The sequence below is a fragment of the Elgaria multicarinata genome, chromosome 8, assembly GCF_023053635.1.
Source record: "Elgaria multicarinata webbii isolate HBS135686 ecotype San Diego chromosome 8, rElgMul1.1.pri, whole genome shotgun sequence".
NCBI lineage: Eukaryota > Metazoa > Chordata > Lepidosauria > Squamata > Anguidae > Elgaria > Elgaria multicarinata.
In genome coordinates this window covers 107,004,837-107,030,632 of record NC_086178.1, presented here as the reverse complement: position 1 = coordinate 107,030,632, position 25,796 = coordinate 107,004,837, and the positions used below count along the sequence as shown (strand labels likewise).

General features: G+C 42.5%; 1 protein-coding gene across 1 annotated transcript in view; it reads left to right on the top strand.

Annotated features, from left to right (window-relative positions):
* The window catches only part of BMS1 (BMS1 ribosome biogenesis factor), a 43,898-nt gene extending 18,368 nt beyond the window's left edge, over positions 1 to 25,530 (top strand). Inside the window, exons 11-23 of the mRNA XM_063133161.1 lie at positions 515 to 616; positions 2,580 to 2,728; positions 3,552 to 3,633; positions 4,760 to 4,836; positions 8,169 to 8,345; positions 10,115 to 10,303; positions 11,573 to 11,753; positions 12,868 to 12,926; positions 13,866 to 13,988; positions 19,544 to 19,691; positions 22,063 to 22,238; positions 23,433 to 23,594; positions 24,998 to 25,530. Of these exons, the coding sequence (XP_062989231.1) occupies positions 515 to 616; positions 2,580 to 2,728; positions 3,552 to 3,633; positions 4,760 to 4,836; positions 8,169 to 8,345; positions 10,115 to 10,303; positions 11,573 to 11,753; positions 12,868 to 12,926; positions 13,866 to 13,988; positions 19,544 to 19,691; positions 22,063 to 22,238; positions 23,433 to 23,594; positions 24,998 to 25,228 (1,856 nt within the window). The 3' untranslated portion in view covers positions 25,229 to 25,530. The remainder of the gene's footprint in view (positions 1 to 514; positions 617 to 2,579; positions 2,729 to 3,551; positions 3,634 to 4,759; positions 4,837 to 8,168; positions 8,346 to 10,114; positions 10,304 to 11,572; positions 11,754 to 12,867; positions 12,927 to 13,865; positions 13,989 to 19,543; positions 19,692 to 22,062; positions 22,239 to 23,432; positions 23,595 to 24,997) is intronic.
* The last annotated feature ends 266 nt before the right edge of the window (positions 25,531 to 25,796 follow it).

Below are 25,796 nucleotides of genomic sequence, written 5' to 3'. Positions count from 1 at the left end.
TTTAGTTAAGGCTCTCAAAGTGACTTACAAAGACTAGAAGTAAGTCAGACCCTGCCCACAGGCTTACAAACTAAGAGACAAGACACAAAAGGAAAGGGGTTTGGGAGGGAGGAGGAAAAAGGAAATTCAGGCACAAGATTCTTAGTTGCAAAGTTCAGCAGATCGTGGAGTTGGATTTAAACACAAAGGAAGGGCTGCTGCTTTCTCTGATGGACTTTAGCAATGGCAGGTTGTAGCAGGAGTTGTGGGATGGGGGGAGGCTTTAGTTGGTGGTGAATCCAGGTATGATGGAGGAAGCTCAGCTGCTGTTCCCTGTCCCTCTGATGGCCTCAGCATCATTTGAGATCAGATTAAGAAAAAGCAAGCTCAGGTAGAAACTGGAGACTGTAATGTATCTTTTCAAGTTGAATGCTAGCAGGCACAATTTTTATTAGAGATTTTACAACAGGCAGTTGCAAAGATCATAGGCAGTTTAACCCCAGTCAAATAAGGAGAACATGTTTCTTTCTTTCAGGAGCACTTAAATGGAAAGAAGGCCTTCCTCAAAAAGCAGCTGAAGCCTTTCTGAGGCAACAACAAATGGCTCCTAATCTCCGCAAACTTGTTTATGGGACAGGTACAAATACATCGCTCGATCTGTTTTATAGAATGAAAATGGACTAACAAAATGGGCTGGGAAAGGGCGGGGGAAACCACTAGCAGGCAAAATTATGAGTTTTCTAAAACTTTTATTGGTCTGCTTGACAACACATACCTATGATGTTTATCCATTCCATATAGGCAGCATGAAAGATGAGAAGGCCCAGCTTCCCTCTAACTTATGAAAGCTTCCCTATCTGCTCAGATGAGTTCTTATTTGCCATAGGCAACTAGGGCAGTACCTACATACAAGCTATCTGTCATCCTGGGGAGGGGTGTCTTTGAGCTCTGATGGGCACTCTGCTCTCTACCTTCTAATGCAGGTGGGGGCAGAAGGGAGATCTGGATCTATTGTGTGATAAAAACAGCAAGGAGTTCTGTTTTTCAGTTGTTTAACAGTAGTAGCAACAAAATGACTCCCTGTCCCTTGCCCTGAATTATACTATTGAAACAAAGGAAACTTGGAGTGGATTTTTGTGTTGTAAGACTGTGGCCTCCATTCACCTCCGGTACTCAAAACAAATCCCAAGGCTGAGATTTTTTGAAAAAATTCTAAGTGTCTGTCTTTTGTACCAGGCTCCAGGTAAGTAGATCTAAGGATTCTAGTAAAGTAGATATCTTAAGCCAGAAGTCTGACCACTCCTGTTCTAATGTATGCGCTCAGCACCATTAGCCAGTTTCCCAGCATTCAGCTGAGCCAAAAATCAGGTCATCAGAAAATGTACTGAAAATTTTGTAGCCTACCAATCACAGTTATGACCAGGGTGGATTTGATTAAAATCAATTTGATTTAAATCATGATTTAAATCACGATTTAAATCACTACTCAGAAAGACTCGATTTAATCATGTCTCCCCCCACCCCCCCAAAGTGCACTCTATTCATTGAATGTTTTGAAACTTAGCACTTAAGAGGTATGGGGTTGATTCTGTGTACCTAGATTTGCAAAGGAACAATGGGTCTGCGATCTCTGCAGACACAAATTCACAGTTTGGAGAACTGTAAAACCAAGCATCTGTGATAATATCTTCTAGATAGAAAAAATGCCCAATAATCTTACAGAAACCTCTGGAAGAGCATGACATTCTGCTCATGACATTAATGGAATTAATTTACCAAAAAATTTAAACATTGCATGAATATACAGCTTCATGCTACATAATTAAAAACTAATCCTTATTTCATGATGAATAACCTTTGGACTATAATGTTTCTTAAATAGAAAACTACCTTTAGATAGATTTTTCCTCAAAAAGCATTTTATTAAAAAAAATCCATTGATTTTTATCCACCCTGGTTATGATTAATGGTAAGTAATTTCTTCAAGCAATTTTGACAGGTTGAGAAATTACAAATTTTGACAGGTTACAACTGATTAAGACACAAGGTCGTGATTGTTCCAGGGAGATGGAGAAACCTAATAACCAAGACAAGATGTAAGATGATAATCAGGTGTGGATTATGATGTAATAGTAATACTGCTATTATCTTTAGAGGAGAAGCAAGAGATTTATACTGTCAAAGATGAGTTTTGAGACCTTGTCATCAGACATTCCTAATGGCTGGAAGATATATAAATTTCTTCACTACAGTACAAATGAGATTCATTCTGCTTCTCCCTCTGTCAAATGTAGAAGATTGGGGGAGCGATGGAGTTTCATCTCATTTGTGCTGACATTTGCACTGTGGTCCAAGCTGCAGGCCAAGTGAGAGCTTGGGGGAAGGAATTTATGCTGCTGAACATCCTTCTCATCAGAGGACAACAGGAAGCTTTCAGCTCTAGTGAATGGATTTATGGAGGCTTGTTGTTGCCTTCTGAGGCATACACTCTGTATAAAATAGCTGCAAGGACCAACATTTCCGGGATGTCGTCTTGAAGTACAACTGCAGCGCACTGAGAACTTTAGGGTAGCTAAGGTGTTTTATTGATCCTTTTTTAGTGGCAGAGGATGATGAAAATGAAGAAAATGAAGAACTTGGAGGGTTGTTCCATGTCAGCCGTCCCAACAAAGAATCCAAACGAAAAGCCGATGCTCTTGACTGCTCCAGATTCCCTGTGGAAGTCCCACAAGATTGGGACTTAGATGAGGTGCTTCTACGTGAGATTCATTGCTTACTCTGTTTTAAGACATGTGCCTTGTTGGATTGGTCACTTGCGAGCCTTACAGGGTCTGAGTTGTTCAAGGAAATAAAAAGAGGAAGAATTAAAATAGGCAACTGATAGATGCAGATGATACTGTTCTGAAGTTGTCTTCTCCTAGCCACTTACTGAGAGCAGTGGAGCTTGGGAGGAGGACAGGAGGTGGTGGTGGTAGAAGCAGAATTTACTAGTCCCCAACGTCACTTATCTCTGGGGACTGTGGATCAGACTGGTGGAAAGAGGAGCCGTGGCTGGGCTTTGGAAAGAGACAGAGAAGCAACAGCCAGTGGGTTGGGATAGGAGGGAAGATTTTTGAGATGGAGGGAGAAAGTGTGGTGAAATGGCTTGTTAAGGAAGGAGCAGCCATATTGGAAGTGTGCATGTGTATATGGTTTAAGTTTGGCCACTCTAGTCACATAGGTGGCTGCATTTCAGGGCAGGTTCAAAGAAGGAAAGCTATTTGAGACAAAGTCATGTAAGACTAATTGACTCCTCACTTCAATGAGGAGTTGAGCCAATTTTGTTCTGCCTGATAGCCCTTGCATCTCAAAAAGTGCAATAGCTAAAATTTTACTTAGATGGCTTCCTTCAGAAAGGTGTGGGCTAGCAGTGTTTTTCAAAGAGCAAGTCACTGAAAGTATTTTTAAAACGTTTAGTATGGTGGGCTCCAGTCATTATAACTAACTATGTAAAATGATTGCAGCTAGTCAACTCTTCAGTATGGATCTGTATTTAGACATATAAGAAGCATATTGCTCTATCCTACTGGCAGGTTATGGACAGTATCAGAGACTGTTTTGTGACCGGAAATTGGGAAGCTGATAAAGATGCAGCAAAACTGTTGAAGGACGATGGTAGGTCAAATGGTAATTCTCTTCTTAGCTGCAGTGAAAGGCTTTACTTCTTAATAGTTTAACTTAGCCCGTTTGGGTGAAGCTGCTTTGATCCCAGCTTTAGTGTGGGTAGAGGCTAATAAAGACATGGGTCAAGGGAGCGGGGATAGTGATGAATTCTTCATTAAGGGGACAGTGATGAAAATTGGAAGGAGAATTCAGTGAGGGTCACTTTGGTTGGGAGATTAGCAGTATCTGGGGAGGATCTCTGTTTGACATTTTTCCAGGTAAAGAAGGAGTGAACTCTGTGAGGAGGGTAGGATCCCTTGGCTAGGAGGTTTGGGTGGCAGTGCACTCCTCCCCCTGCTTTAATAGGGGAAATGGTTTTAGGCCTTAGCTAGACTTAACTGCTATCCCATGACGAAGGAGGGAAGACCTCGCGTTGTGTTTAACGCGGGATCCCTCCTCTGTTTAACATATGATGACCTCAGAAGGAGAGGCGTTGCGCCCGCCATTTTTTAATTTTTAAAGGGGCAGCAGTGCACGAACGCTCGTGCGCACAAGGTAGGTAATTTTTAAAATTTAACTTATTTTCCCTGCTCCCCCCACCCCCGATGGGCGCAGCACTCGTCCCGGCAAGGAATCACGCAGAGCCGGGTCAACCCACAACACCCGGCTCAGCCTGGGACCGTGGAAAAAACGGTGCCAAAGGGGTTGGCTATATTCCGGGGCAAGGGAGGGATGATCCCTCCCTGATCCTGGGATCCCCCGTGTGTCATGTGGATGCACAGGGATGATCCTGGGGTTCGCCCCAGGATAAAGCCCCATCTAGCTATGGCCTATAGCTATGGCCTATAGAGAGAAGGATCAGGAAGAGGCCACTGAACCGGGAGGGCATAAGGCAAGGTAAAACATTACCATGTACATTTGTTTTGTGTATTATTGTAACTCACTCTGAGCCTATAAGGGAAAGCACATAATCCAAATAAATAACCCATACTGCCCCATAATTGGGTGTCAAGCCTTATGAAAATGTCTGCATTGAAGAGCCAAGGAGTAGGGATGGAACACAAGTGAGTTTTTATTAATGATAAGCTGAAAAGTGGTGGAAAATATTAATGATGTTTCTGATTTCTCTGTTTTATAGAAGAAATCTATGGCGATTTTGAAGACCTTGAGACAGGAACTGTACACAAAGGCAAACCAGCTGAGCAAGATGATGAGGTTTGCGGGGAATATATGTGCTTATGGCCCAAAGCTAGCAGTGTGCTATTAAGACATTACAGTTTCTCTTTTTAAGGGGAATCAAATTCTGCAGTGCATAAAAGATGCAGATCATGCAACGTTGAATACACGGAGTGCATTTTTGCATAGTTGTATACAAATGTGTATGGATTCATTCTTTGTCCATAGTTTTTCAGATACCTCATGGCCTCTCAGCCTTCGGCAAACAAACATTTTCTTTAATTCTTATGTGGGACAAATAATTGCCCTTGAGCTGCTCAGGGACTCTGGGGCCCACAGCCAACCCCTTGCCACCCCCCAAATTACATCAACTTCCCTGTGGGAAAGAAGAAGGAACAAGATAGAGACAAACAGGAAAGGGAACATCTGGGCCTGCTCCAATTGGGCTGCGCTCCTCCCCCGGTGCATGCATCCCAATATGCCAACTGACATCATTTGCCTTGTGGGAAGGAACATCAGATGCTGGGTCCTGCCCTTGTGGAACTAGTTGTATTCATTTGTTTTTTTAGGGTGACCATGTGAAAAGGAGGACAGGGCTCCTGTATCTTTAACTGTAATGTAGAAGAGGGAATTTCAGCAGGTGTCAATTGAAGAGGGTGAAATTCTCTCTTCATCAACACAGTTAAAGCTGCAGAAGCCCTGCCCTCTTTTGTATCTGGCCACTCTACTATAGCTAGTGTAGCTTTAACTGTTGCGATGAAGAGGGCATTTCATCCACTTCAATTGACATCTGTTGCAATTCCCTTTTCTACATTACTGTTAAAGATACAGGAGCCCTGTCCTCCTTTTCATATGGTCACCCTAGTTTTTTGAGCTTATGATTCTTGCAATATCTGTTGTATTAGTTGAAAAGTGGCATATAAATCTACTAAATAGATTAGTAGAGGTCATCCGAGGGCCTGCTCCTGGTGGTTCCACATAGATCCATCCTCTGATTGGAATCCACCAGGGGAAGAGCCTTCAGCGTGGTGGCCCCCCTCCTGTGGAATTCCCTGCCTCTGGAGGTCAGGCAGGCGCCAACCTTGTACTCCTTTCGGCACCTCCTGAAAACATCTTTATTCCAAGAAGCCTTTCTTTAACATGCAGCCTTGGATTTCTGTTATTGCTTCTTTTAAATTTTGTTTTAACTGTTTTTATTCTGCTTTTATTTTCCTTTTACCATGTACACCGCTCCAAAATTTTTCAATGGGGAGCGGTATATAAATATTCTAAATAAATAAATAAATAATAAATAAATAAATAAACAAACAAACAATGCCAACAGAGCCAAAATCACTAGAGTAGCAACGTAGCATATATCTTCGGGTCTTAGCGAAGCTTTTTAAGTTCCCATTAGTTGGGCTGCAATAAAAAGAAAACAGGATTTACAGACACTATAAGCTTAATAATGAGGCACAAACTCAGTTGCAAACTTATTTGTTCTTTAAGTCTTAACCAGTTAATGGGCTGCTTTAATGGGCGTCCTGTAATTTGCATACAATGCTTTACATCTTCTTCAGGCCTTAAACATTTAGAACATGATAAAGTTAGATAAGGTTAGAAACAAGATGAAGAGCATTTCATCTTGTGGGTGGGAGCCACGCAGAGTTAAAGTTCTCTTTGATCATGTTCTGTGGGAGAACAAAACAGTGGCTAATGTTACAGCATTTCTCTCCCCACCCCCATCAGTTTCTTTCATGTGCTTGGTTGTGCTGTGTTGATGGGAAACTATCAACATATTTGGAGGGCAAATTATATATACAGATTTCTGCTTTAATATTTGTTTAGAGTCTTTTTATCCCGCACCTCAGTGAAAAAGTCGCCCCGAGCGCCTTACAATTGATCACTAAAGAAGACAGGCCTTGCCCTCAGGCTTATATTCTTAAAAAAGTCATGACACACAAGGAAAAAGGGTTGGGGAGGGAAGAGGGAAAAAACGAAAAAGAAATTAAGGAGACTGTTCAAGCTGGTGAGAAAGCCCTGCTCTCCCTTCTCATCTCCCCATAGAGGGACAGATCAACAATAATATGTGTTTCTGTAAGCTGTCTGGAAAAGCCACGAACAAACATTTTTAATAAATATTTTTTATCCCTTCCAGCTCCAATCCTCTGAGGTTCCACCTCTTTTGAGTCTGATTTTTTTTTTAGCTTCAGGTGTATGGTTACCAATCTTTGTAAACCTCAATGCAATTAGAAAGCTCTTGGAAGTCTCAGGCCATATTTATACATGCAGAAATAAATACATGGTAGAATCTTGATGTAGCAGAGTGGATTGCACCAGTTTAGGTGGGGCTCACCATTTTTAATGTTTCCCTAAATGAAAAACTCATTGCAAGTTGAAAACTGGTATACCTGGAGAAGAGGTCTTAGCCCACCCCTCTCCTTTCTTTGCTAGTTTTCTGCTTGCAGATAGGTTTTGTTTCTGGAGTGATAGTCCTTTCAGCCAACCCATTGTCACCTGATTTTGCTACATTTGTAATATCCAACCTCAACTTCTTGGTTTTCAATAAATTAGTAAAAAAGAACCATGGGATACTATAAAAACAAAGGTACCTATGTTTGCCATAATTCCCCCCCCCCCCAAATCCATATATTGCAATACCATTATGAGGCCAACATAAATGTCACAAACGAAAGTGCTTTTGAGTTGGCCTAATAAAGATATTACACCATATGGAATACTGTGTAAGTCATGTATGTTCGCTTCATATGTGGCTACATTTGTGTCCATTTGTCTCTTTGGGGGCAATTTCCTCTCATGAATTTTACATAGTGTATAGATGTGGCGTTACGTACCAGAAGTGTTATTACCACAGTACATTGCCATCACACAAACAATCCTTCGTCTCATTATTGGCATGATAAAATTGGCTTTTGCCAAGACATTAAGCAGAGCTATTGCAGGCCTTTTCATAGAATCATATAAGGCCCTCGAGTCTAAGCCCCTACTCAATGCAGGAATCCACCCTAAAGCATACCTGACAGAGGGTTGTCCAGTTGCCTCTTGAAGGCCTCTAGTGTGGGAGAGCCCACAACCTCCCTAGGTAACTGGTTCCATTGTTGTATTGCTCTAACAGTCAGGATTTTTTTCCTGATGTCCAGCCAGAACCTGGCTTCCTGTAACTTGAGCCCATTATTCCGTGTCCTGCACTCTGGGAGGATCGAGAAGAGATCCTGGCCCTCCTCTGTGTGACAACCTTTGAAGTATCTGAAGAGTGCTATCATGTCTCCCCTCAATCTTCTCTTCTCCAGGCTAAACAGGCCCAGTTGTTTCAGAAAGGTTTTAAAAGTCTGAAATGAAACGTCCCTTTCCTTTCCCCCCACCCCAACCAGGCAGCAAGTGAAGAAGATGATGAGGGAAAAAATGTCAAAGCTGGTGAGGAAGCTGAAGAAAAGAAGAAGCGCTTGGATAAGAAACGTAAACTGAAAGAAATGTTTGATGCTGAATACGATGATGGCGATGCCACCTACTTTGATGACTTAAAAGAGGAGATGCAGAAACAGGCTCAGGTATCCACTGCTGACTTGATAGCTTCTGTAGTCTAGCAGCTAAGAGAATGGGCTACAAATTGGGAAGTCTCAACTCCTTTTGAGTATTATTATTATTATTATTATTATTATTATTATTATTATTATTATTATTATTTATATAGCACCATCAATGTACATGGTAATTTATATAGCACCATCAATGTACATAGTAAATAAAGCTTTATTGTTCCAGCCCATGGTTACAACAAGCACAATAAAAACAATTCCAAAACAAACCATACATACAAGGTCAGAAATTTTGCTCTATACATTTGAGCTGCAAGAGCGAAGTTGACCAATGCCAACATGACAGTCTTGTTGTTGCATGGAAACAGAGAGTGTATTCTTGAGGGAATGTGTACTTTTACTTCTATATCATATGTACCAGGAGAATCATAATGCAAATGTTCACTATTATTGTTTTAAAACACTTTTAAAAGGAATTGTGGGAGATAGGTGATAGTGGGGCTTTGCTGAAGGAAAATCTGAGTGGGTGATAGTGGGCTACAAAGTATATATGAGCTACTGGATAACAATAAGAAGGCAGATTTCATTTTATATTGCCCGGCTTTTATTGAATGTAGATGTGTTGGAGGCAGTTCCAAGGAGTACAACAGGGATATGTTTTTTTTTCTTTTTAAAACCTGAAAGGTGAGGGGAAGTTGAAATTCCTTGAGAGCAATTGTATATCTGTATCCGAATGTCTTTAATTCCTGGCTTTACATTTGCCAGCTGGGAAGATCCAACATAGATAAGCCCCCTATTGATTAGTAAAGGCCCTGGATCTCATCAGTTGGGGGAGAGGACAGGGTTCCTTCCTGCAGTTACACTAATCTTCCAGATGCACAGTGTCAAGGGGAGAATCCCCCCCTCTTCAGCTCCAAGCTGTATAGAGGAAGCCTGGAGCAATGGGAGGTGCTTGGAGGGCTTTGCCCCTACCCAGCATCAAAATAACCCCCTGGCCCCATATAGATCACTTAGAAGGAGCTGGATGTTCTGCCAAGCAGTTAGCTTGAGAATCTGCAACTTGTCTCTCCCTCTCTGGCAGAAGTGTATAACCAACCAGCTTTGTAGGGGATAGCAGGCGCATGAGGCACAGCAGCCACTAGCCTGCTTGTGGTTCTCTGCCGAGAGTACCCCATGGTAGAATCTCCATGTGGCAAGCACCCAGGCTGCTTAAACAGAAGAGAGGCTAAGCTAGAGGTTCAGTTGGAAGATCTTATGGCTGTATGTTACCTCCTGTGTCGGAGGCAGTATTGACTCTTTACACCAGTTGCTGCAAAACTCTAGCAGAAGGGTGCTATTGCATTCATTCATATTTGTAAACAGAATGCTAGACTAGATGGACCCTTAGTCTGATCCAGCATGGCACTTATGTTCTTATCTCTAACGGCGGGGGGATTTCCCTGCTATATAGAGTTTGCTTCAAGGATGGTGTTGGAGTGAGGGTATGGAAAAAATATTCAAATATTTGGAAAGGTACCAGATATGAAAAAGGAACCAACTCAATACCATTTTGGCAGAGGTCAGTGCAAAATCAGGAGGCTCAAAGTCACAAGAAAGCAACTTAGGTCCACTACTAGGGGGGAAAAATACTATTTATAGCTTTAGGTGAGCATTGAAAAGTAGCACTGATCAAGAGGTTGAACTAATGTGGTGTAATCATTATTCCTAATTTTTAATTTACTCTTCCTTTCTGTCTTCCTTTCTTTCTATTAATGGCTCTCTGAACCGATTTTATCACACAGCTTAACAGGGCTGAATTTGAAGATCAAGACGACGAAGCCAGAGTTCAGTATGAGGGCTTCCGGCCTGGAATGTATATCCGGATAGAACTTGAGAATGTCCCTTGCGAATTGGTGTTGCATTTTGATCCACACTATCCAATTATCCTGGGTGGCTTAGGAAACACGGAAGGAAATGTGGGATATGTGCAGGTATGCAGTCACAACACTGTGCTCTTTTTTCATTATGGTGTAGGGTTCTGATGTGCTACTTTATGTAATGTTTGTGAGTGTGCATATTTTCCCCTTCCTTACTTTTCATTTGGTGTTAAAACACTAACATGAGTAAGCGAGAAGTTTTCATGAAGATGTGTCATGAAAAGTGCTGCTCCATGGAATTATATCCAGTTATTTCTTAACAAGAACGTTCAGTCTACTGCTACAGATAAATCCTTCCTTTTTAAAAACTGTCTATAATGGCTGTCAGCTTGCCTCCAGATTCCTTGCCCTCCTGTGGATAGGGCTATAACATGATTACAGATTTTAAGCCTACTCAGAAGTAAGCAGGGCAAGGTTTCTGAATGTAAGCAGGAAAAGTCTCCAAAGTAGTCAGGACTGAATGAACAGCAACTCCTTTCCCAGGCCTCAACCTTTCTCCCCTTTAGGGGAAACCTCTTATCTCCAATCAGCAGTTGAGATAAGAGTTTTTCCTCTAATGCATAGTGACAAAAGCTCCCTTTTCCACTCTGGAGAAGGGAGAAGCTGTTATTTCCAGTAAACTACTGATCAGAGATAAGAGCTTTTTCCTGGAAAGAGAGGAGGAGGGGAGGGCCTGGGGAAGAAGGCAGAGGTTCCCTATCTCTTGTAAAACATTAATTTACATGTAATGTTTTAAACCACAATTGATACCTTGCTTACATCTGTTGCCTGAATGACATTTTTGGATTGAACATAGAGGGCGCTCTCTTCTGCATGCGTAAAATGTCTGCTGCCCAGTGTAGAGCTGTTTTGTACATTGCAACAGAGATTTTCGTGAGAAAAGTGAAACTAAATCTTAAATTGTTCTCTTATGTGAGCAGAAGCACAAAGAGGATTGTAGGACCCACGAATTAAAGCACAATGCAAGCTTTTAGCTAGTGCAAGAATTTGAAAAATGGTGCTAGCAGCTATTTCCCATCCACTCATGGTTCTTTGAATCCAGCCCTTTGAGTGTGTCTTTCAGGATGGAACTCATGAAAATCTTTATGTATCTCCTTTATTCCCAAGTCATTTCTGTTTCCAAGGGCCCTGTTTAGCAGTTAGGGTGATCATACTACATAAACGTATTAATTTTGAATTGGCAGTTAGCAAACTTGAATACGCCATTGGTAACTTTTTATACAGTAAAGGTGTTGTCAGTATCAAGTCAGGATAGGGATTTGCTGAGATCATTGTTAATGCTGAGGTTTGCTTTTGATGAAACTATCCCTTGGTTTTCCTCAGATGCGCCTGAAGAAACATCGCTGGTATAAGAAAATCCTTAAGACTCGGGATCCTCTGATATTTTCTTTAGGCTGGAGGCGGTTTCAGACCATGCCTATGTACTACATTGAAGACCATAATGGCCGTCACAGGCTACTTAAGTACACACCGCAACATATGCATTGTGGGGCAACATTTTGGGGTAAGCGTAAACTCCACAATGTTCTGGCTTCAGGGAAAGCACCAGCATCCTCTTGTAAATCTGTCTTACTAAGAATACATATTTGTCGAAACTTTGCAGAAGAGTAACTGTGGAATTACTATGTTTAATGCGGAAAGGTCATTGATACAATTCGTAAGGCTGGGAAGGATCTGAAATTTGCTCTATAAAAAGGCAGGGTTTGCCATGCTTTAATCATTGACCGACAGATTAGTTTACATAATTTGTCCATTCTCTCCCAGATGATGGGATACAACAAAAGTGCTCTGGGCTATGGTGACCATATGAAAAGGAGGACAGGGCTCCTGTATCTTTAATAGTTGCATAGAAAAGGGAATTTCAGCAGGAGTCATTTGTATATATGGAGAATCTGGTGAAATTCCCTCTTCATCACAATTAAAGCTGCAAGAGCTTTACTAGAGTGACCAGATTTAAAAGAGGCCAAGGTGAAAAGTTAAGTCTTTAGGGCTATTTGAAAATATAAGTCTTTAGGTAATGATGAAACCAGGTGGATGGCAGAGTTCCACAAGCAGGTGGCCACTACAGAGAAGGCTTTATCTCTTGTGCCCACCAGTCTAATTGCTCTTGCAGGTATGCAAGCAAGGCTTCCAATGCCAATCTCAGACTTCAGGCAAGTTAGTATAGATAAAGGTGATTGTTTAAGGAACCTGGATTCAAACCATTTAGGGAAGGGTGGGCAATTTACCACCCTCCAGATGTTTTAGCCTACAACTTCCATCAGCCCTAGCCAGTATAACCAATGGTGAGGTGTAGACCAAAATATTTAGAGGATCACAAGTTGCCCACCCCTGGTTTATGGCTTCAAAGGCCAGTATCAGCACTTTAAATTGGTAGTCAGAGCAACCGGTACAATCTAGGTACCACATAATCTGACTGCCTATCACCTGCCATTACTTGAGCAGCTATATTTTGGGCCAGTTGAAGTTTCTGAACCATCTTTAGAGGCAGCACCATGTAGTGGTCCATCAATCCATCTTCTGATCGTAACACCCTGGTTTTCTTTCTGTTTTACTCACTAATGGATGATAAGCTGTTCAGCCATACACTGAAGATGCTGGTCAATCTTGCTTTTCAGGTCCAATCACGCCACAAGGGACAGGATGTTTGGCAATCCAGACAGTGAGGGGCACAACAGTAAGTATTTTATCATTCACAGTTTCCAATCAACCTAGGGCAGCCAGGTGGTCTCCAGAGGTTTTAGACTCCAACTCCTATCATCCCCAGACAGCATAGCCATTGGTCAGGAATATTGGGGGTTACCATTCAAAACATTTGGAGGGCACTAGGTTGGGGAAGGGTGGCCTAGGGCAGGGGTCCCCAACCGCTGGGCCATGGACCGGTACCGGTCTGTGGCCTGTTAGGAACCGGGCCGCGTTCTCATTGACAACAATGCAATTTCTGCATTGACAACAACCAAAACGAGATTACAGAGTAGACTGGACATAAGCAACACACTTCGGGTGTCACTGTCTCCCATCACCCCCAGATAGCACTGTGTAGTTGCAGGAAAACAAGCTCAGGGCTCCCACTGATTCTGCATTATGGTGAGTTGTATAATTATTTCATTATATATTACAATGTAATAATAATAGAAATAAAGTGCACAAATCATCCCAAAACCATCCCCTCAACACCCTCCCTCCCGGTCTGTGGAAAAATTGTCTTCCACGAAACCGGTCCCTGGTACCAAAAAGGTTGGGGACTGCTGGCCTAGGGTAAGATGGATTTATTTGTGAAGTGTGCCTGGGAGGTTATATTGATGGCAAAATATTAATCTGATGTAAGAGCATAATTAGACCTGCTTGCCAGGGTAAGTGCCCTGGCTCTGTCATGCAGGGCTCTAGTCAGGGGCAGAGAAAAGTGGGGTTCTCATGTTATGTTGCTGAACTTTGGGCCAGGTAGAAGCAGTGAGCTTTGAAGCCTGGCTTAAAATTCTGCCCCAAAGTTCTCTGCCACACACACAGAAAGCTAAACCACCATTTGTGGACCCCTGACCACAGTGAACCAGACACGGAGGTACACACTGTTAAATCTGGCATTTTCTAACTTTGCCTGTACTTGGATCTATTTCAGCCTGATTTTCGAATCGCTGCAACTGGAGTTGTTCTTGACTTAGATAAGTCTATAAGGGTTGTGAAGAAATTAAAGCTGACTGGTCTCCCATTCAAAATTTACAAGAATACAGCATTTATCAAGGTATGTGTTCGAGCAGTAGTTATGGCATTTGTAGATATGTGGTATCTAATAATCAGTGTTACAATTGCATTTTTTAGAAATGTTTTTCTTAGGGTGACCATATGATAGGAAAAACCCGGATTTGTCAAGATTTTTGGTAATAAATCCAGGAAGGGGGGGATTATGAAATTTGAAGAAAAATCTGGATTTTCCCCATCTTCCCCACCAAAAGGGCAGATGTACTTTAATGGGAATTAACAAAAATGCTTATAGCCCTGTCATTTTTAAAGATAAAGAGATGAAACTTGGCACCATGATAGCTTCTTAGGTATGGCTTTAGCCATGCCAGATTTGAAGCAGCTCCGTTCATACATTTATATTTAGGATTTTTTAAAAGTTTGAGGTTTTAAAATTATTATTTTTTAAAAAAACCACTGGAGCCATATCCTTCAAGCTCAGGTTGGCAAATCTCCTCCTTGGTGTATTGCACCTTGTGAAGTTTCAGCCTTTGGCATCAAGGGGATCTCTAGTTTTTAGCTAAGAAGTGCTGGGTGAGCAGGGCACCTTTCCTGTTGCAGATTTGCTGGGCAGTCGGGCACCTGGAGCTCAGCAGAGTTGAGGCGTCCACAGAGCAAAATGTGGGAAAGGAGAGAACTCTCATGACCAACAGTAAACTGCCAGTCGAGAGAGAGGTTCTCATCTTTGGGGATGTCCTGTTTCTGTGGATGTTGGAACCTGGCATGTCATTGGTTTGCTTCACTACCCTTTCCCTCCCACTTCACTTTGTTCACTTGTGAGCTAGGCTCTGTCTGCCCTGCTGGCATCCAATGAGGAATGTTTGAAGTGCATGTCAGAGAAAAATAGATAGATTTGCAGCTTTGGCTGGCTGGCATATCCCTTAGAGGAGGAGTTAGACTGAAGACACAACTCAGAGATGTCTGTAGCTGAGCCCTGAGAGGCTGGTGCGCCACACAGCTTGGCGTGCCACCCCCGGCCACAAGTGCGCAGCCCAACTCGACCGTCGGGAGACTCTGACAGAGAGAGAGGGAGATTGTTTGAAGCCGGAGGCTTTGGTTTGGCTGCAGTGACTTAGAGAGAAAACAGAGGCTGCACAGAGAACCCAGAGACACCTGTTGTAACTTAGCCCTAGCCCCACGGTGGTGGCATACAATGCAGGCCATTAGAAACAGGGTCTCAGAGTCGCGTGTTTGTGCAGGACGCAGGCAGGAGTTCAAAGTCTGGATATGCCAAGCGGTGCCAACACACAAACCTTGAGAAGCTAATATATATATATAAGTGAAAAGTGTGAATGGGTGAAGTGTTCACCGCCCACAACACCCACCCTAATGTTAGAGTAGGGAAACTTGACAATCATACACAAGTGTGAAAAAAATTGAAATTTAAAAATAAAAAAGCCAGCCGGCCGGTCAACAGCAAAGCCCATTAAAAGCAGCAGCAGCTTGTAGCAGAGTGAGGATACAGTCAGAAAAGATATTTGAGGGAAGGGGAGAATGTATCTCATAGAATATAGTAAAAGCTTCAAAGTACAGCAAAAGCTACAAAAGTAGGAGGAAGTGAAGTTAATTTCAGATACATTGAATGTCTCACTTGTTCTTTATTTCAGTGATTTTAACATTAAGATGTTATGTAGAACAGATTTGTCTTAATTGTGTGCTGTAAAATCAGATATGTGACCAAGGCTATGTTTGGGTGGGCACGACCCCTTTGGGGGCAGCCATGTTGTCCTCCTTTTTGGTTTCCAAAATATGGTCACTCTTCTGGCCATTATGGTTTCACATGAAATATACTGGCAATATATCATATCTGCGAAAGGCCTTGAAGCTAGGGAGAATCTGTGTGAAGCTTAGGTGGGACTAAACTCTAGTCACTTCCCTTGAGCAGCTTTCCCCAACTTGGTACCCTCCAGATCTTTTGGACTCCAGCTCCCATTAACCCCATGTAACATGGCTAATGGTCTGGAATTCTGGGAATTGTAGTCCAAAACAACTGGATGGCACCAGGTAGGGGAAGTCTGCACTAGGGCATTTAGCACCTTCTGGCATGAGCCAACTTCCTTATTGAATGTATTAAATTCTTGGTTTCTGGCTGAGGATTTGGCACAGTTTTAGAACTTTGAGCAGCCAGATGAACCGAGAGTACAGGGCTTGTAATTCCCTAGTACCATAAAGCACCTTGTGTACAATCTGGAAATAATAATACTGGTCTACCTTACAGGGCTGTTCTAAGGTTTATTAATGGTTAGGTGTATGAAGTGCCTTGAATCCTAAAAGCACTGTATAAAATGTCTGAGCATAGAGATTCCATTTAGTTGTCACACAGTGCATAGTTATACTATTGAGTCTTGCCAGTTGCCTTGAATTTGCTCAGGGCCATAAGCTGACCAAGATCTGTCCACATTTCAAGCTAGGCTTCCAATATATGTTACTGTCATTATTAAAAATGTTCTCACTCAATTCATTAAGCCACTTTGATATATTTTTTTCCTGGCACTCTTTAAATCTTTCAAGACTAGAGGGATTTGGACTTTGCATTTTTTTATGTTCTCTTGCAGAGCTTTCCAAACTGTGTGTCGGGACATGTTAGTGTGTCAGCTGCAGTGTGTAGGTGTGTCACGCGAACATAACGAGAAACCTCTGAGTCTATGCGGAATAAGCAATACCAACTTGCATGCATTTTTACACAGCAAAGGTGCCGATTAGTATGGTGTACTAGTATATTCCCCTTCTGTTGTATCCGTGTATGCACACCACGGTCGAGGGATCATACAGGTACTGCGCATGCACAGTATGCATAATAGGGTTGAAATAGCTAATTCTGCATCACTTCCGGTGACGCAGCTGCACCTGAAGTGATGCATTCGAGAAATTCCTTGGGTCTAGTTTTTTGATAGAACACCGTCTCAACCGCCACTCGATCGCAGCTCAACAAAATTGGTTCAATGTGAAAAGTCTTGGAAATGTATATGATTATCTTGCAAATCATATATTTTAAAAAATATAAATGAAAGGTTTTCATGAGATATGTTGTGTCCCCATACATTTCATTATTACAATTTATGTATGTGTCCATATCTCTTATAAGGGGTTAGTTTAACCTCCGGTTTGCTAGGAAAACTGAATTACTGTGTCGCGAAATGATGCATGTCTAAAAAGTGTGTCACCAACATGAAAAGTTTGGAAAGCTCTGTTCTATTGGTTTTGCTTTTATGGTAATTCATTTATTTACAGTAAAATAAGAAGTTATGTCTTTAAACAGTACTGTAAACTGCCCTGGGATAGACTTTAATGAGGGTTGGTATAAAAAGAGTTTAAACAACAATAATTAATAAGTAAGCCTTGATGTGTTTATTTTCCATTGCATAAAGAGAACAATATTTTGTTTACATTATTTTTACTGATAAAAGGTGCAGATCAGGGGTACCTAAGTATGTCTCTTATATTATTCAACCCTATTTCCTGTGGGTTGAATGATGACATTACTCTTTAACTCAGAACAAATCTTAATTGGCTTACTGGTAATTGGCTTAACAGTGTCTGAGTTATCACCTCTAAGCTTTTGCAAATGGATCTGTGAAGACAATATTCACTGTCTCTCTATATATTTTGCATTTCATTGTCAAACACAGATTCCTCCCTGCGGTCACCACGCATTTGAGGAAGTGGGCAAGGTCCAAAAGCTAACTTCAGAACAACTGTTTTATAGTTTTTAAGGTTTCAAAAGACTGTTTGTTGTTTTTATTATTAACATGCGCTCAAGGCTATTGGCATGTTAATAGTCCAGAATGGCTAGCTTCCTGATTGAAAAGTTACGTTTTGCATTTGAAAGCTCCTCTGATTAGATTTCACCCCCCCCCAAAGAATTTTGCTTCACCTTTTGAAACACAGTAAATAATTAATTTCCAGCACCTGACAACAAAACAAAAGGTTCTGGAGAATTTGAAACTTACGTAATGGTTCATCACTTTTTTTATTAGCTCTAAGAAAGGGATTGTTAAACATGGAATTTGGATCTATCTCACCCTCTATTTTAATTGTGTTTTTTAACTTATAGGGCAGTGCAAATGTGTGTGTGTTTTTATGTGCCTTAGGAAATGGGCTGGTCTTGGAGAACTCTAAAACTTTATATCCAGAGGATTTTATTTATTTTATTTTATATTTATTAAACTGCTTATATACCACTTCATATTGTAAGATCTCTGAGGGGTTTACATAAGAAAAACCATAAAATACAATATAAAAGCCAATATAAGAATATAAAAGAATAAATATATTTAAAACAATACATAAACAGTAAAACAGCAGTGCAATTACACATCAGGGAAAGTCTGAGTAAACAGATATATGTTCAAGAGGCGTCTAAAGTTCACCGCAGTTTCAGCCTCTTGGTCCACACTTGGGAGAGTGTTCCAGAGGGTGGTTGCCACTACTGAGAAGGCCTGCTTTAGTGCGGTTAGTTGGCATTACATGAGGAGGAAGGCATTCTGTTGCTCTTCTGTCTTGGTTTGTAAACAATGGGTTTTGGGGAGGTGAGGAGGTTTATATTGGGCAACAAACCCCCTCGGTGGGGTGGGGAGGAAATTCTTGGGTGTCCTCTGCTGTTTTCCGGGTGATTCAGTCTAGAGGCCAGAGCAACAGGGCATATAGGACCGTCCCCTGGCTGTCCTTTGCTCTTCTACAATACATTACAGAATTATTATTTTATTTCCACTGAAAACTGCCTTTGGTAGAAGGGTGCTTTCGGGGTGCAGAAGTATTAAGATCAGGCACCCCTGTCCTTTCCTAGAAGTGCGTTCTGTTACACTCCAGTTCTGGGGCCACTGAGACATGACAAGTGGGGAGAATGGAGAAATTGGTTTTTCCTGGGCATTCTCCTTCCTGTTTACTGAACAGTGGTTTCTCTGTGCTGTTTCCTTAGTCAGTTATTCTTTATTTACTTATTTGCAACATTTATATTGCTCCACATCTAAAAGGATTCTGGAGCAGTGAACCATAAGAGATAAAATAATAAAAAGATGAAAAGAGTTAAAATTTCTCTTTTTAAAACCAGAGTACCATTAAAAACTGTGGCTGGTTCTTCAAGAAAGGCTTCCTGGAATCGAGCTGTTCTCAGGAGGAGCCGAAAACAACACAGTGTTGGTACCTACCTGACCTCCAGAGACACGGAGTTCCATAGAAAGTGCGCACACACACACACACACATACACAGAGCTACTGGAGGCTCTTTTCTGTGTGGACTCCAGTCAGACCATAGGTCCATGTTCCGTCTGATGACTTTAGTGACCAGGTAGGTTGGTAAGAGAGAAGGCGCTCTTTCAGGTATCCTGGTCTCAGAATCATAGAATGGAAGGGGCCTATAAGGCCATCAAGTCCAACCCCCTGCAAGCTGTTTAGGGCTTTTAACATGTTAAGAGATTCTCTGGGCAGATTACAAAGCTACATCTTTCGTGATTTATTTTTTTAATGATCCTCACAAATGTGCCTACGAAAAGGTTTAGAAGTTTCACAAAACATGAACAGCCTTTCATTACTGCATTGTCTTTGTTTCACTTCACACAGGGGATGTTTAACTCTGTCCTAGAAGTGGCTAAATTTGAAGGTGCAGCCATTCGTACTGTGAGTGGTATCCGAGGGCAGATTAAAAAGGCCCTGCGGACCCCAGAAGGTGCTTTCAGAGCAACATTTGAAGATAAGTTGCTGATGAGTGGTAAGTTGCATCTTCTAATTATGTATGTTAGACTTATTTAATAGGATGACCTATTAAATAAGGTCAGCTAATTTAATAGGTAAAAGTCAGTTTGTACTCTTGAAACTGTAACACTTGGATTGATTATGCAGTCACCACAGAGCCAGTGTGGTGTAGTGGCTAGAGTGTTGGACTGGGAGTTGGGAGATCCAGGTTCTAGTCCCCACTTGGCCATGGAAACCCACTGGGTGACTTTGGGCCAGTCACAAACTCTCAGCCCGACCTACCTCATAGGGTTGTTGTTGTGAGGATAAAACGGGGAGGAGGAGGAGGAGGATGTATGCCGCCTTGGGTTCACTGGAGGAAAAAAAGGCGTGATATAAATGCAATAATAAATAAATTTCTAAGATGGTAAATTCCTGAAGCTGTGTTCTGACCCATGTCCTTTCATGTAGAAATCTGTTTGTCTTAAACTGTCCTCCTGTGGAAATCAGTGGTTACTACATCACGGACAAAAACTACTTTTCTTTTCCGCCACTAATTAGTAGGGCTGTGCACAGGGCCCCTGAACCCGATCCAGACCTTCCCTGGGCCCGAACCGCTTCAGGTCAATTCGGACCTCCTCCGATCCGCTTCTGAACCGGAGCGAGATCCGGAGGTCAGGATCGATATTTGGCGCCCATTTTACCCCCCCCCTTCCCCACTTACTTGCCTCCATGGCGGATGGCGAATGCAGGTAAGTGGGAAAATGGGGACCGAATAAGCCCCCTCCCCCCTTACCTGGCTCCACCGCCGCATGGACCGCAGCAAACTACGGAGCCAGGTAAGCTCCCCTCCCTCCAAGTAAGCCTCCCTCTGCCCTTCCCCACTTACTTGGCTCCGTTGCTGCACAGACTGTGGCGGCTGAGCCAGGAAAGCCCCCCTCCCCCACTTACCTGGGTCCGTCACGGTCTGGGCGGCGGCTTCAACTGACACCGCAGCCAGTTTCCGGCCATAGGCCTCGGAGTCAGTTGAAGCTGCCACCCGGACCGTGACGGAGCCAGGTAAGCCCCCCTCCCCCAGGTAAGCCCCCATCCTCCCTTACCTGGCTGTGCCACCACCGCCGCATGGACTGTGGCAGCGGCGGTGGAGCCAGGTAAGCCCCACTTACCTGGCTCCATTGCGATCCGGGCGGCAGCTTCAACTAATGCCCAGGCCTAAGGCTGGAAACAGGTAAGCTCCCCTCCCCACTTACCTGGCTCCAAAGCTTCGGATCAATCCGAACCACTTCGGGCCAATCTGGACCGCCCCCAATCTGCTCGAGAACCGTGCTTCGGAGGTCCGGATCGACCCACTCCGCTTCGGATCCGAGGATCGGTAACGGAGCAGAGCACACACCTACTAATAAGGGATCCGTGTTATGGTTTCAGTGCATATCTTCTCTCTAGGTAGCAGGGAGTTATGCTCAGAGATGCTGAGCGTGTTCTCTAGTGGCAACACTTCTGCGTCCTACACCTATAACTAAAGGCAAATTTTGTAAGACCATTTTTCACATTTGCTCCAGATTGTGGTCATCTTTATTCTGAGTTAGGTTCAGATGTTCCTGTGGGTGGTAACTGGAGTGTTCAGCTTATGTACACGGCTAGAGTGGCACTGGTTGCATTTGTGTGTTACATTTTGACAGTAAAGCCTGATCCATTCATTCAGTAGAATGAGGTGACAGAACAGGTTGTGCTACTTTTTACTGCAGGTGAGGCGTCACATCCTTGAATGCTCCTCGTGAAAAACCCTGTTCAAGTAAAAAAAAGGACCATAGCAGCGAGAGAGCTAAGCGAGACCGTTTCTTCTTGCTGCATGAAGTTTTCTTAACTTACGGAGCTTTTCACAGAGGAGATCCTTCAAACATGCCATTCTTCCACCTGCAGTTTAAAAGCCTACAGTCCGCTGCACCATGTGGGATTCTCCTCTCTAGGGGGAGATCTACACTTGAGATCTACGCAGGTTCATCTAGGAAGTGAAATTCACCCACTGACTGCACAGCTCTGCTTATTTTATTTCAGACATTTCTGTGCCCCATTTCAGGGCGACACCATTCCAAAGAGGCTCACATGTAATAAAACATTTAAAAACTAAAAAGCATCATTAAAATAAAAATAAAACTACATTGTGAAAAGACTGTGCCATCCAGTACAACACCAATTTACCCACTGTTTAAATCAGTGGTTCTCAACCTGGGGCGCTCCAGATGTGTTGGACTGTATCTCCCAGAATGCCCCAGCCAGCTGGCTGGGGCATTCTGGGAGTTGTAGTCCAACACATCTGGAGCGCCCCAGGTTGAGAAAGGCTGGTTTAAATGATGAAGAGGGAAATAACTTAAAAGCCTGTGTAACCATTTTCTTCCATTTTTTTTAAGATATTGTCTTCATGCGGACTTGGTATCCTGTATCTACCCCAGCTTTCTATAATCCAGTGACATCTTTGCTCAAGCCTGTGGGTGAAAAAGACTCCTGGGCAGGAATGAGAACAACAGGCCAGTTAAGGCACGAGAAGGGCATCAGGCTGAAACAAAACAAGGACTCACTGTATAAGGTAGGGCTGTATGTGGAATGCGCATGTGCTCTTTTAATGTCAAATATGTGTAACAGATCTGTATTTCGGTGGTCCTCCACATCAGTGAAAGGGGAGGCGCTCAGAACAACTGCAGGGCTGTGACTATGCAATTCCAGCTCCTGGAGAATTCCAACTTGAGCAGAATCTTGACTTATTTACTTTAAAAACAACTCCCACCATGTTGATTGTTTAACAGAGCCTGAGAGATACATTGCGCTACGGATGTACAAAGCCACCCTGGGGATGAGACTTCATTTAGCACAATTTTAGCCACTTCATGGTCTCCCTGAACTTTTACACTCATCCCCACCCCTTTTTTTTCCTGATTCCCGCCTCTTTCATTTTCTTGCTCTTTCACAAAAAGGTGATTAAAATGGCAAGCTCTGCTCCCCTTCTCAAGAGAAACCCTATCGTGGGCATCTTTCCCTGGTAGTGTAATTTATTCCTATTATAGAAGTTTGGTTCTGTATTTGCAGAATAGGTATTTTAAGCACGCAGGAATACCGTTTATGGAGAAACTTGCATGTGTGTAATGTAGTCCAACTTTCAGCTTACAATCCTGTCTTTGCCCAGCTTGCCAGAAGTGCTGCATTCGTTGGCACAGGAGCGGGCAAAATGTTGGCTCTCCACCTTTTTCGGCCTAAGATTCCCAACAGCGCTTGGTAGCATAGCCAATGCTGAAGGCTGATGGGAGTTATAGGCCCATCTGGAGGGGTCACAAGTTGTCCACCCTGCAGTTTAGCAGTATATAGAATAAGAGTCTGTCTGTGCATTTCAGTTCTGACATCTGTCAAATGATGGATGAAGTCTGTTAATGAGGGCCCTTTGTCACATTACGTTTATGTTGTAAGCGCAACTGCAGCGCAGTTCCTTCCTGAACTGCTGGGCTAACAGGGCAAGACTTCTTCCCCATATCAGCATCACCCAGATGTTGCGGGGAGAAGCTGCAGTGTGCATTCCTCCCACAAGGGCAGGAATTTTGAAAGTACCTTTTGATTGTGAGAAGTAGCTGTGAATGTTTTCCGAATATGTATCATGAATGGATTCCAAATATTTATGATCAGTGCCTTCCTAATCTTTATTACGGTGCAAAATGTAATGGGTGAATAGAAAGTACTATTCACATAAAAACAAAAGGAATACCACTACTCAATTTATATTCACTCTTTCTAGCTCATTGTGCGGGAGAAGAAACATTTCAATAAACTGCACATTCCAAAAGCATTGCAGAAGGCCTTGCCGTTTAAGAACAAGCCTAAGATTCAAGAAAGAAAAGCAAAAGTCACAAAGGACAAGTGGAGACCAGCTGTTATCAGGGAGCCTCACGAAAAGAAGGTAATTGCTTCCATTGAACATTTGTCAGGAAAATGTAAAGTGATGCATAGTGGGGCAATTTTTTAAAAATGTATATGCTGATGGGATCTGAGCCAGCAGTGACTGAACAAGAAAGGGATCTTGGGGTTGTGCTGTGTAGCTGAATGAAATCTTCGAGGCTGTGTGCTGCTGCTGTAAAAAAGGCATGTTGGAGATCACTAGGAAAGAGATCAGAAATAAAACTACTAAGACTATAATGCCTGTGTACAAATCTACAGTGCAACCCTGTTTGGCATACAGTGCACAGTTCTGGTCACTGCACCCCCAAAAGGATATTATCATAGAGCTGGAAAAGGTGCAGAAAAGGGCAGCCACAATGATCAGAGGCCTGGAATAGCACCCTTATGAGGAAGGGTTACAATGTTTGGAAATTTAGCTTAGGAAAAAAGCCAGTACGGGGGAACATGTTAGAGAGGTGCATAAAATTGGGTAAGGTGGAGAGAAAACGGATAGGGGGAGAGTTTTCTCCCGCTGTCATAATACTAGAACGCAGGGTCATCCGGTGAATTTAGGACAGATAAAAGCAAGTACCTCTTCGCACGGAATTAGCTACCACAAGTTGATGGCCACGAACCTGGAAAACTTTGAAAGGGAATTAGACAAATTATTGGAGGATAAGGCTATCAGTGGCTATTAGTCAAGACTGGTATGTATTAACTTCAGTATTGGGGGCAGTATGCCTCTGAATATAAGTTGGAGGTTGTTATAACTGTGCTCATGTCCTTCTTGTGGACTTTCCATTGGGGTAGCTGGTTGGCCACTGTGGAAGCAGAATGCTGGACTGGACAGGCCTTTGTTCTGATCCAGCACAGTTTTCTTTATGTTCTTGTGTGTTTTGCAATAATTCTTTCTTGGGCACAAGAATCAAAATGGTAAGTTAGGAGTTCTTTCTTTTCTGTGACTCATTGAGGTTAGTCATGACCAACTTAAGTCCCAATCATTTCAACGGGTCTACTCTAAATAGGTCTTCCGTTGGATTCTCCCCCATGTGTCTTACAAGCCTGCTTTTTATGGTGTGTTGATCCAAGGATCAAGCGATACTGGTTTTGATATCCAAGTTAATCAAAACAATTACCTAAGGGGGATAAGGGGTGTGATAAAAGAAACTGAACCAACAGCTTTCCATGGCATAAGAGTTGTGGTATTAGCACAAGAGGAAATTTCTTTTTTCATACTGGCACTGTGACCCTGTCCCATTTCCAGCTGTGCTTACATTGCTACAACATAAACCCAGTATGTAGCATCTAAGTGTCAGATTTTCCCTGTTTGGCTATAATGAAATCCTTGGAATCGTACTTGTGTTTGCCAGTTCTTATGTCACTTGTCAGCTTTGTAGTTACATGGTTGTTGTTTTTCTCATTCAGATTGCAGCACTTCTCTCTGCTTTGGGGACGGTGCACAGCTACAAGCTGAAGAAAGCCAAGGTGAAACACCGGCAGCAGCTTAAAGAACATCTTAAAGGGAAACAGAAAGAAGAGGAAGAAAAGCTTAAGAGGCAAAAGGAAGCAAAGAAGAAACTCTTTCGCATTATTGGACAAAGGGAGAAGAAGAGGCAAAAGTCAAGCCTGAAGGGATCTGCTGAAAGAGAGAAGTGAGTTTCTAGCAGGTGTCTGCCGGAAGCAAAAAAAGCATTTAACTCTTGAGAGCCTAATGAAGAGCGCGACCCAAATCCTTTATACTTTATAATGAAGAAAGAGACTTAAATATTGTAATAAAGTTCTAGACTCCAGAGAGCTTGCCTCAGAGGCAATGATGGAGAGAAGCCGATATAACATTTTGAAAACAGACATCAGGTGTAAATTATGACTTGTTGACCCGCAATATGTGTAAGGAACACAAGTGCAGGCATTGTGCCCTGCACAGTATCTGATCATTATTAAAGTGTTTTATGGATGAATGAGATTCATTTATGATTTTGTGTTTAATGTTCAAGGAGTTTTACTTGTCACTGAATAAGAAATGGATGATACGGTATGTGTACATGTTTTTTTAATACTGCATGTATAATAATGATGCAGCCCATTGAAGTTTTGAAGAGCAGCCCCTGTACCGATTAGAATTTGTCCACAAATTATTGCTCATACATGGAAATGTAGTGTATGACGCTGGGAAATGCCTGGCTCTGAGCGGTGCCTTCCTGAGAGCTAGGCATTATGGGAGGGC